The following is a 12375-nucleotide window of genomic DNA, read 5'->3' on the forward strand; positions in this document are numbered from 1 at the left end:
ATATATATATACATATATATATCAATTTCCTTTTCTTATAAAATTTATGATTTTGTTAACAAAAAGAAGTAATTAAATATTTATAGAATAATAATAAATAAGATAAATATATATCCCATACATATTAATAAATATGTATTCAAATAACAAAGATTTCCAAGCAACTTCACTTCATGTCATGGTAATTATTTCATTTTTATGAATATATAAATTCAGTGTAAATGTCGCTAGTACTCGAAATGTTCTAAAAATAAAGAAATATATTTATATAAAAGAAAAAAGGTTTAAAATAATAATAAAAACCAATGAAATATAAAAATATATAATTAAAAATAACATTCAAACCAAATGTTCTAATACAAAAATAACAATAACAAATGAGGCAGTATGTTGCACACATTTATCTAAAAATTAATAATTCACCAATCACCATTAACAAGACTAGAGAATCACTAATTGTAAACACAGTAAATTTGACTTCTTATTCAGGCATGTGTAACTTTCTGCTGGGACAAATCCATAGGAAGGCGCTTTGCAAATTTTTCATAGCTAAAATCATGAATATATTTTGAATTAGTTCAAATATTAACATTAATTGATTTGTTTTTAATTTATTTAAAATACTACAAATTAAAAATAAACTAACATGTCCTCATATCTGATTTTTTCATTTGGTGTCAAAGATGGTTTTAACTCTTTTAGAGCTGCCATTAAACAATCCTTCGAAAGTTCAACTTGTTTCACACCCTAAAACAGAAATAAATATAAGGAATTCACATTAAATTATAAAAATTAACTTAATTGTTTATCATAACTAAAAAACATAGCTCATAGACCAATGCCTATGGTTTTACATTTTTTATTCAAATTTATTAATAATAATAGTTTTAAGCAGCCTAATATGATTATATGAATAACACTAAAAAGGAGCTAAGCTTAAAGGGGGAGGAGGATAGGGGTAAGGTGAGGGTGTATGGAACTAATAAAGCCTAATGGTAATTAGAAACAGTTCCTCCAAGATAAGGGCCTCACTAGGCCCCGCTCAGGAAAGGTAACAGATACAGGAACTGCCAAGATATCGGGACTAAGTTAATTTGCCAACCTACGCCCTAACATTCCCTTCATGTCATTATGGTGCGGCTTACTAATGTCTTCTCTTCAAATAACATATTAACATTGTAATTACAATAAAGTAGTAGCTGGTATTGTTGAATAAATAACAAAAATAAAAATAATTAAATAAATGTTTAATATAAAAGTGATTAACATCAATTTATAAATTATATTTTTATATTCTATAAAAAATGATTAACATTTCTAAATTTTATAATTATTTTTATTTTTTACCTTCATGCCTTTTATGAATTATTTCTTTATCTATTTTTGTTATACAATAGAATTGATGATTGCTAAAATTTGTAATTAATATGATTTTTAGGTATTAATTGGATTTCAAACAGAAAACCTCAAGCCTCTAAAATTCCGTTGAACAAATAATCTAGCAACAAATATACCTAATAGGGGATCATTAGGACAGAAAAAAAACCAGATCACAAATATGGATACAAACTAAAGCACATACATACTAAAATGACACATCAAATCTCCTTCTGTACAGGACATCAATCAAGATATCAAAACACTTCCTTTTCCTTCAGTATCTGTTTGAGCATATTGTGATAAACTGTCTCAGGATGTATCTCTCAAGACTGCTGTACTATATTATTTATAATGCCTGAAATGTTATTTTGTATTTGTAATACTTTTAATATTTTGTGAATTTACTACTAGATGAATCTGACCAAGGCCGCCATCAGGTGAGCCCACTGAGCCTAGGAGACCAAAGGCAAAACCAAACAACCTCGATGCAAGATAATACACTTAATATTTCATGTGTTTTATTTTTGTTAATAATATTAATACATGGATTAAGGTGAAAATAATATATTACTACAAATAAACATGTTCCACATCTAAAGATTAGTCTACAAAGTTAGAATATGATAAATGTACGTGAAACTATTTATTATAAAGATTTTTAGTCAACTCTTATGGAGCTACGCTAGAGCCTAGGACCTGGAGATTTCATTCTAATGGTTGGGCTTGAAAATAATCCAAAAGGATTGAAAAGTCTAAATAAATATTTATTATCAATAGTCACAAATTGGTAAAACGTAATACTAAAAATTCACTACTACATTAGAATCAGAAAAAATAAATAAACTTTTATAGAAAAGAATGAAAATCATTATGATAAATTACCATTAATTTAAATTCCAGAGAATACTTAAATTAATTGAAGGACAAGATAGTCTAAATAGTATTTTAAAAAAAACTTAAAATAGATAAAAAAAACTATGTATTAGGAACCAAAAATCATTTTTACTATTTTTAGTACTTTGACCACCACCCAGAACATCTAATCCTTAAATTAATTCTATACCCTTATCTATAAAACTTTTAATATTATTTAAATAAGTGAAATAAACATAAATTAATAAATAATAATTTTATTAAATTATCTTAATAATTATTTTATTTTAATAAAATTTGAGAAGTGATCTATCTTAAAAATTATAATAATCTTTATAACAAAAATTTCTTCACAATATAAATCTTTTATAATGAACAAGAAGATAAAAATAATGAAAAATTTTCAATTTTTTTAAAACCTGATCTAAACAACAAAACTAATCTGATTTTACAATTAAAACTTTATCTATATGTATAAAATCCAATATATAATGTATTGAAAACAATATAAAATTTATATACCTCAAAAATTGGATAATAGATCAGTTAAGCTTGATTTGATCAATTTTACAAAAAATAAGAAATCACACCAAAGAAACATTATTTTCATGTAAAACAGAAACAACAATTCTTAAAAAAATTATTGAGGTATCTGTAGTTTAATTTTGGGAATAAAACCTACATAAATAATTTAATTAGAAGATGAAAAAATTAAACGCTTTTCTTCTGTTTTTGTTTTAATCTCATTAATTTTTATGAAATAATAACTCTTTTCTGTAATTTTTAATTTCAATAAACATTTACTCGAATTCATAATGAAATCAGTTTTAAATTATGACGTCATATAAAACTGAAATTATTTATTACATTTAATATGTTGTGAAAAGCAACACACTGATAAGAAGGAAAATAAACAAAGGAATCCTAAAAGAATTATGACATGCTAAATATTCCACAAGAGGGAAGAAGGGACAGGAAGTGGACTAAAGTCATCAAAATATTTATGAAAATTTTAAAAATCAATAAAGAAAAAAAATCAAGGACTGACTAAAAGCCAAGAGACCATGGAGGTTAGATCAGAAATTGAATAAGCTGTCAAAGAGGTGTTTGAATTGTTAAATCAACAATGGATTTCAATTAAGACTTGAGGGAGGATTGGCAGAGCTTGTCGTGTTTTAATTAAGGGAGTGAGATTGGGGTTAGGAGCGAATAATAAGTATTGATTGCATTGGATCACACTCTTATTTATACCATGCTGAGGCTGAGGAATAAGGGTAACTGGAGAGAAGAAATTACATCAATCCAATACCCCACTGTTTGATCAAAGGGTTTGTGACAACAAGGCCAGCAGACTATTGGGGCAGCCACCTCCCCCAAACCACAATAAACCTTTTCTAAATCATTCCCCTCCTGCCCAACAACCAACCTTCGCATCATTACTTAAAATTCAATTTAGTTCTCCTTTTCCTTCATCCAGGAAAGGTTGTTTGTTGAGGGAAGCACCTACCTGAGAGGGGAATTAAAAAAAAAAAAAATCATTAAAGAATAAAATGTTAGAAATAATACACTCAACTATTACTTTCATAATTATTTTAAAATAATATTTAATGCTCCATCTGTCAAAGAATAACAAATTTAAAAATTGAGCATATGACAATTAATACATAACAACTATTAATTTTTTTTTTTGAGTTCAGCACTAAAATTAATTTTTAAAAAAATATCATCTTTTCCTTTTTAATTTACAATTAAAATATATCACTCATTAATAATTCACTGAAGAAATGAAATACATTATTAAAAAAGTTGTTACAGTGAAACATTAATTTAAACTGATTTATTTATATTCTATAAATTTTTAAGATTGCATTTTCCTTATGTTAACAAAATATTTTTATTAAATAAAAAGCAGCACTGAACTACCAAAACTACCTATTACCCATAGTTTTGCTAATTTTTACAATTATCAAAATCAATCTAAACATTCCATTTTATTTATTTATTTTATTTATTATATATGTTATTTTTAATAAAACATCAATAATCATTTTAATTGATTTAACAATTTCATAAATTTAAAGAAGACTGACCTCAATAAATTGTTCGAAAATTTAGTTTCTCTAACATATATAATACCAATGAGGTTCATAGAGTTAATTTCAAGAAAACGAGAGATCAAGTTTAATTGTTAAAACATTTGGCATGAACACAATGAACATTTAGCGGCCCAGTCTTCATTAGTAGCCTAAGTGTGTTAAATCACTTGAATGAGAAAAAAATAGCTATCTAGTGGAAAAATCAAAATCATTAAATGAATTAATTTTTAAACTTCTACAATTAATAATTTTCTAGTACAGAATGAGTAAATTCTATTCCTACTTAAATTCCAAGAGAAAGATAGATGAATGAATAAGCATTGATTTACCTTTGATATTTTTCATAGAAGTAGGAAAGAACAGGAAGTAAATAGAGGAAAGGAATTGACATAATTTTTGTAACAGCCTTATGTGCCCTATTTATTAGAAAGCATCTCCGAACATCAAGGAAGACAACTGGGTAATATATTCCAAACTGCAAATCTGAGTAAACAATGTCCACCAAATGATGACATTAAACATTACATTTTAAGGTCTTTGTTTTTATTAATTTCTATATTATATGTGACAAGTAATGTTAGTCCACAATTATAATGACATGAGGGAAATAATTGATTAGAGAAAGTTAAATTAGGGGATTAGCAATCTCCCTCACCTCCTTACCACACCGAATATTATTACAATCGTAAGATTATTACTGAAAAATTCTAAACTACAACTAAGTGTTCAAAGATATTTTTTAATGCATAATAGAACAAGAATAAACAACAATAAAAGTAATTAATAAAGATAACTGTACCTTTTCGGATAAATTTTCTTCAGAAAAAAAAGTATCTGAAAAATTAAAATATTTTAATAATAAATTTAAAAAAATTGTCTATCAATCAAAATTATTGAAGATTCTTAATCAACTACCATTATCCTGCAACAAATCAAGAGTTTTAATTTGTGCTGAAGTCAGTAAACCTCGTAGATCAGCCCCAGTGAAACCATCGGTTAAGGAAGCTATTTCTTCTAAATCAACACCACAAGAAAGATGGACTGTCTTACAAAGTACTTTCAAAATGGCATGTCTTGTGTCCTAAACATAAAACAAAAAAATCAATCAGTACTACCAGTTGAGATGATCATAATCATGTTTTCAAGACGTTTAAAATACATGAAAATGATTAATAAACTGTCTATCCAGTACCAAAGTGTAATTATGGTAGCAGATCTCAGGTAATAGCTAATTTATAATTTTATAATACATTGATTGATCATTTTGTATTTTTAATTAGTTACATCACATATTCAGTAAGTTATATTAGCTATTGCAAATATAATAAAAACCATACTCAAATGCAACAAGATAGCAAAATTTTCAGATATACCACTTTGGCTTCGTACCAAGAATTTATCTATAACAATCACCACATAAAAAAAAAATAATTAACCAAGCAGAATATTTGTTTCCTAACCTCTATGATTTTATGACAACCTAACAAAGATAGAAAAAATTCATTAAATTAAAAAGAAAAAAAAAAAAAAGAATGTTGAAATAAACCTAAGGGACAGAAAGTACTTGCATAGATACTATAAAAAATAGGTGGATTGTTAATGAAGTTGATCTTTAAGAATACTCAAACTTTGTATACAGGCTGGATGAATCCCACGCCCTAATGAAACTCAAATCTTTTCAAATCATTGATTTACTTCCTACATGTTACTTGTACTGATGGAAGGAGTTTCCTCTATGTTGATAAGCACTGATGCATGAGAGAGATCCAAGCCGTGTAATGGAAGGTATCTGATACTAGACCAAGTTTCAATTATTCATAGACGTCAACTCCACTACAAGCTATCAGTGTATTTCAGTAGATATGTAAGTACATCCCTAAGTAAACATTACTTTTCATTTTAACGTTTTTAGTTTTCAAGAAGAATACTGACGCAACTGGAAAAAGTTTTTGAAGTTGACTTTATTGTGTAGGCAGGCTCAAAATGAATTTACTAGATGTTTGTTAATTAACATAATTTTTCTAATTAAAATTCCTTCCATGACAAATTTTTTAGTACTATCAAGTCGACTTACAAAATCTAATAAATACATTTTTGAACCTCCAAAAACAATACAGACGATTTCACTAAATTGTGTGACTGTTCTTCTGGACCAGAAATGATCATGAATTTACATATGACATGATATTTGAGCTCAAATTTTTCCAAAACATTCAAGGGATCTCACTGAGTAATTGGAGCCATTAAACTTGTAAAATAAACTGTTGCGTCGTTAAACTAAATAAATAAATATAAAAACTAAATAGATAAAACTAAAATAATCTGTTGAGTCGTTTCCTCAAAAAATCTTTAAATCCCTACAAACTAAACAATCAACTCTCCAAGGAGCTAAGCTATAGTCAGGTAAAAAAATCTAATCTTTTCAAAGAACTAAAGGTAATTATTAAAAAAATTATGGCCATTTCAGCATTAAAAACAATGCAACATTAAGAACTAAATTGATAACACAGTTCAATACTGACACAATTCAAATGGTAGCATAGTGATCAGAATGTCACACATAGCTCCAGTATTTTAAAAGTGAAATAGCTCAAAAATGGGTTTACCATTCAGAGGACACTTGTGTCACTCTTACTAACTTAAATCTATCCTCTCTACTTCAGTAAGAGAGAATCAAGTGTGCCCTAGTTGGTAAACTCATTTTTGAGTTTTCTCATTATAGAAATATTAGTGTTATCAGTATAATGGGTTAAGTAAATTATTTAATAATAAGGAACCTTATCTGGGAGGGGACACAAAACAGATATTCCAATTCGACCAGGCCTCAATATAGCAGGATCAATGAGATCTGGTCTCGATGTGGCAGCAATGACCCAAACTCCTGATAAGGAATCAACACCATCCAAGGCAGTGAGCATTTGGTTTACCACACGATCCGTAACTCCAGTCTGGTCCTGCCCTCGCCTAAACCAACAACTCTATAAATAAATTCATTGCTACAAAATTATTCTAAAAAATGAATCAATTAGTATATTTAAATATATGAAATAAATTTAAGCCTTAATATAAATATCATAGGAAGCTTATAGTTTTTTTATTGAAATAATATGATTACATGAAGAATGAATAGTTACATATATTTTTATGGCCGACCCAAACAATGAAATTTTTTTTTTTTTTCATTTGTTAGCGAAAGCAAAGTAACTAACCAAAAATACTATAACATGATTGTCATATATTTGTTATTGAGGTAAATAAAATTTCTCATTTATAATTCATTGTATTAATTATTTAGTAACGTTATAAACAATTGTGTCAATAAATACTTAATCCAACAATTTTTATCAACTGGCAAATATTTTCAGCCAAATCTGCACATACTTATTTTGTACAAATTTTGATATATTAATGGTAAATGCAGTTCTACTAACCAGTCAACAATTTCTTGACTAATATTCACACAAATAATCATATCACAGTTATATATCTATGTTTCAATTCACTATAAATATATCATCATGTTTTATAATAATGTTTACATACTGATCAGTTTAACATTCATAGCCCTTATCCATTACCTAACTCCAGGAACATCTTTAGAAATGGCTAGGATATATAAAAAAAAAAAAAAAAAAAAAAAAAATGTTGTGATAATAAAGAACAACAGAAAATGCTTATCCTCATAAAAAATTGATTCCAAAAAGATTTGAGCAGTAATAGAAACAAGAAGCAGGTATTGAATAAATCAATAATATTAAAGTTGATGGGATAAAATTAAAGAATAGAGGAAGATTAATTTTTTTAGAATAATATTTTTATTTTATTAATTTATACCTCAACTAAATGTTTTAATTTTTTGTTTCAATCAATTTCACAACCAACCTATGTACATTAGTAACATGAAAAGAAAATTTAATTGTTTTTGAAAAAGTAAATACTAAAATCTTTTAGAAGCCTGTTTCTTTGTTTTCTTTTCCTTTTAATTTTATAAGAAAAAAGAGCTAAGTGTGACATTATTTGATAAAGCATAACCAGCCACTTTTCCAAATAGATAATGAAATAATAATAAAAAATAAATTCTGAGTAAATAGATATTGATAACAGCTAACCTGCAATAAATTAAAAACTATAAGAAATAAATAAATAATCTTACCTGGGAGCCAAACTATCAAATTCATCGAAAAATAATAAACATGGTTTAGCAGCTTGAGCTCTATAACAAATTAATTTAAAAATATTGCTGAATATTTCAAAATAAACATTGCTTCCCTTATTCAGGAATTTAATTTAATTTGAATCATTAAAATTACACAAGAAAATACTCACTTTTCAAATAATTTCCTAACACCTTCTTCACTTTCTCCAATATACTTAGACATGAGTTCAGGACCCTTTAATCATATTGTAAAAAAAAGCTTCTATAATGATTATAAGTGACTAACAAAAACAAATAAAATAATCTGTAAATACTTTCTTGATAATAAATAATTGAAAATTCATAGTATTAATTTTTATTATGTTTTATAAAAACCAATACAAATTCAGATTTATTCGACTCACAGTAATACTTTCAAAGTGAAAATTAGGTGATTAAACTCCAACAGTATTACATTGAATAAAATTAATGGTCCCCTCTCCTTTAACAACAGCTTTTAGATTTAATTAATCTTTATCATTTACATTATATGTTTCAAGAGAACAGACCTATGCAAATATGAACAATAAAGTAATTAAAGTTATTCTCAGTTAAATATGAATAGTTTATATATTTAATTTAATTAGAAATATATTTAATAGTTGTTGATTATTAGGTTTGATTCCCCTTTACATTCCAGCAAGGATGGAAAGGATAAGAGTTTTATTCATTTCATTATTGCCTCAACCTCTAAGGATCATTGGTAAGGATTGGCATTGATTAATAATTTTAAAATGATTTAAGAACAGAAGCTGTGGTACGATATTAGTTAAATCGTTAACTTCTCAATTAAATTTCAATTTATATAATTAGTAACTTTAGATAAAATAAAAGCTAATTATTTCATCACCCAAAAAAAATTGACATTTACAATGTAAACATAAAAACAACATAAATATATGTCTGCAATGATAGTAGATCTAGTAAATATGACCTTTTATTCACATTATTTTTTACTGGTAATTTACTAAATTTTTGTAAATGTTATTATTTACAAAGGAGGATTGTAAAATAAGGTTCCCTTATTTCTTACATATTGACAGCCATGTTTATTTTCAAAAATGATTATATCATTGAAAAGCTAAAAACACAGTCATAATTTTTTAGTTAACCCCTATCTAACCCAAGTACTTTTCCAGGTCCTGCTTCAGCTTTTGTATGTGCTTATCAAAATTAAACTGACAGTATTCTACTCTTTTTTTTTTCATCATGAATGTATGTACAACCATCTATAAACTCCCTACACCATTTGTAAAGATGTTGAATGGTCAAACATTGTTCACCACCAATTTCTGTCAATTTTTGAAAGGTGTCTATAGTAAGAGCTTTTTTATTTAAAAAAAAAAAAATTACGGCAATCAAAACCTTCCATCACTGACAGTTGCATACCTAACACAGTAGCATAACAAGGCAGAATTGATATAGGGAAATTGTTGGCTAAAAGCTAACCAGGGCTCCAACCCTGTGGGAACCTTACTTTACAATCCATCTTCACAATTGGAGTTCTCACCTTAATACTAATGAAGTTCATTTTACTTTCCCCAGCTAAAGCACTAGCTATCAATGTTTTACCTGTGCCAGGCGCTCCATACAATAATATTCCTGTCTGTGGTTTAACAGGACATTGCTTCATAATTTCAGGATACTGTAATTAATATATTTAAATAAAACAATAAAAACAAATGTTTATGCATAAAACCAAATAAAATGTTGATTTACATAAACTTACCAATGTTGACCAACAGATAACTTCCATCAGTTTAGCTTTCACCTCCTCTAAGCCTCCTACATTAACCCAACACTTGTTAATGCCTTTCCGCAAATTAATATTCTGTAGTGAAGAAGGTTTACTATTTTTAAAAGCAATATCAAAATCTTCCCTTCTTAGAACAAACTTTCCTCCAAGCTGGACTAGTACAAACAATAATTATACATATAACAGATAATATTATCATACCAATAAATATTTACATTACAATTTCTGTATTCTCTACTTATATTTATTTCTGTATAGTCAACATTTATAAGAAAAAGTTACTTGCTGCATTAGAACAGTAAAATGGCTACAATTGAAGTAAATGGTTCTATTAATAATGATTCTTTATTGGATAAGCAAATAACTCTTGTGGAATATTGGGAAGAGACATCTATTGTTCATGGTCATACAATTAAAGCACTATGAATTAAAATGTTTCATAAGACCAATTAGAGCTAAGAGCATAACCAGAAACAGTTAAGATCAACATGGATAATGAGTCAATAAGAAGAATATTGTTGTATGACAGCTACCATAAGTTGTTACAATAGGTTATTGCATACAATTCCTATAGTATACAAAAACATAATATATTCTCATGATTTTCATAACACCATTTCTATTATTTGATATATTTAGTTCATTAAAAATTAACATACAAACATTATCATATTCAGATTCATATTTGTAGAATAAGAAAATGTTTTTAAACAACTTTTGTGTCGAAACCTTATATTACTAGATAAATATTTCCTTTTTGTAACAAATGATTTTAAATATTAGATAAGCGATACCTTTCCTTTGCCAAGCTTCAAAGACTGCTTTTTCAGTAAGCCTCTTGAGATCAAGAGGAGTATATCCCTCACATTGAGAAATTATATCTCTCAAAAATAGATCATCACTTAACTCGGATCCAGTAATCTTAAAGACCAATTTCTTCACTAGTTCTAGACCATCATCCTAACAGAAATGTGTAAACATTAGAGAGAGGCCATTATCCCTTTAATATGTTACATGAAAAACAATTTTCACTAAACATATATTACCATGGTGTCAACCAACTATGGTATTCCCATCTTTAGAAATTCCCGACTTTTATCAAGGTTTATCCCCAACTTTTCCAACAGTTTGTTTTAAAACATTAGAGGCAGAGCAAAGATGCTGTAGCTGCAGATGCTCAGGACTTATGTCAGTAGCGTAACGAGGATTATGTTTTGGAGGGGAAGAGAGGGATATAACCTACCCAACAAGGTATTGTAATTGGGTACAATTACTTTCAAAGATTGATTCGCAAGCTTAATTTAACTTCTTTGACAAACTACCTTATGGTTGGAGAGTATTTTCAATACCTATTATAAAATTATAATTACACACATGCTATGAAGTTCATTAAAGAAATAATGAATAGCAACTACATATGAACAAATAAAAAAATAGACAGCCAGGGCAAAGATAGTTTCTGTTTGGCTCTCAGTTTACAAAGCATTCTCCAAAAACTCTGCAACGTTTCGGCTTTCAGGCCATTTTCAAGGAGACAACCTTAAATATTGATGTCATATTCTCTAATATATTTCCTGCAGGCTAATTGCCCATGTCATATAAAACTTTTTATATTTTAAACTTGAAACTTTTTCACATAAATTATTATCTCTATTTACTCTTACCAACATCACTAATGTCAATGAATGAGTAAATAGAGGAAAAAATTTCAAGTTTAAAATATAGAAAGTTTTATATGACATGGGGAATTAGCCTGCAGAAATTTTGTAGAGAATATGACATCAATATTTAAGGTTCTCTCCTTGAAAATGGCCTGAGAGCCAAAACGTTGGAAGGTTTTTGGAAATAAATGCTGAGGAAACAAATTTGGATCAAATGTGTTTGTGTTAATAATAAAATAAACCACTCTCAAACAATCAATATAATATATATATGTATATATTGTAATATGCTCTTTTTTAGTAAATAGTATATTTTAATGTATAAATGGTTTTTAATATGTTTTATTTTATGTATCATTTTAATATTCATTTGTTTTGTTTATCCAAAAAGCAAGCTAACCAAGTTTCATTGTT

General features: G+C 27.2%; 1 protein-coding gene across 2 annotated transcripts in view; it reads right to left on the minus strand.

The window, feature by feature from the left end:
- Positions 1-306: 306 nt before the first annotated feature.
- Positions 307-12375, minus strand: part of Pex1 (peroxin 1) — a 24280-nt gene continuing 12211 nt past the window's right edge. For both annotated transcript variants that reach the window (XM_014436895.2, XM_014436894.2), the window contains exons 10-19: positions 11095-11260; positions 10274-10455; positions 10055-10189; positions 8676-8740; positions 8503-8562; positions 7127-7313; positions 5265-5430; positions 5149-5183; positions 647-747; positions 307-549 (exon numbers count right to left, since the gene is read on the minus strand). In XM_014436895.2, the coding sequence (XP_014292381.1) occupies positions 486-549; positions 647-747; positions 5149-5183; positions 5265-5430; positions 7127-7313; positions 8503-8562; positions 8676-8740; positions 10055-10189; positions 10274-10455; positions 11095-11260 (1161 nt within the window). In that variant the 3' untranslated portion in view covers positions 307-485. The remainder of the gene's footprint in view (positions 550-646; positions 748-5148; positions 5184-5264; positions 5431-7126; positions 7314-8502; positions 8563-8675; positions 8741-10054; positions 10190-10273; positions 10456-11094; positions 11261-12375) is intronic.

Source organism: Halyomorpha halys, unplaced genomic scaffold (genome assembly GCF_000696795.3).
Source record: "Halyomorpha halys isolate HHAL.00 unplaced genomic scaffold, Hhal_1.1 Scaffold2145.1, whole genome shotgun sequence".
Lineage (NCBI taxonomy): Eukaryota > Metazoa > Arthropoda > Insecta > Hemiptera > Pentatomidae > Halyomorpha > Halyomorpha halys.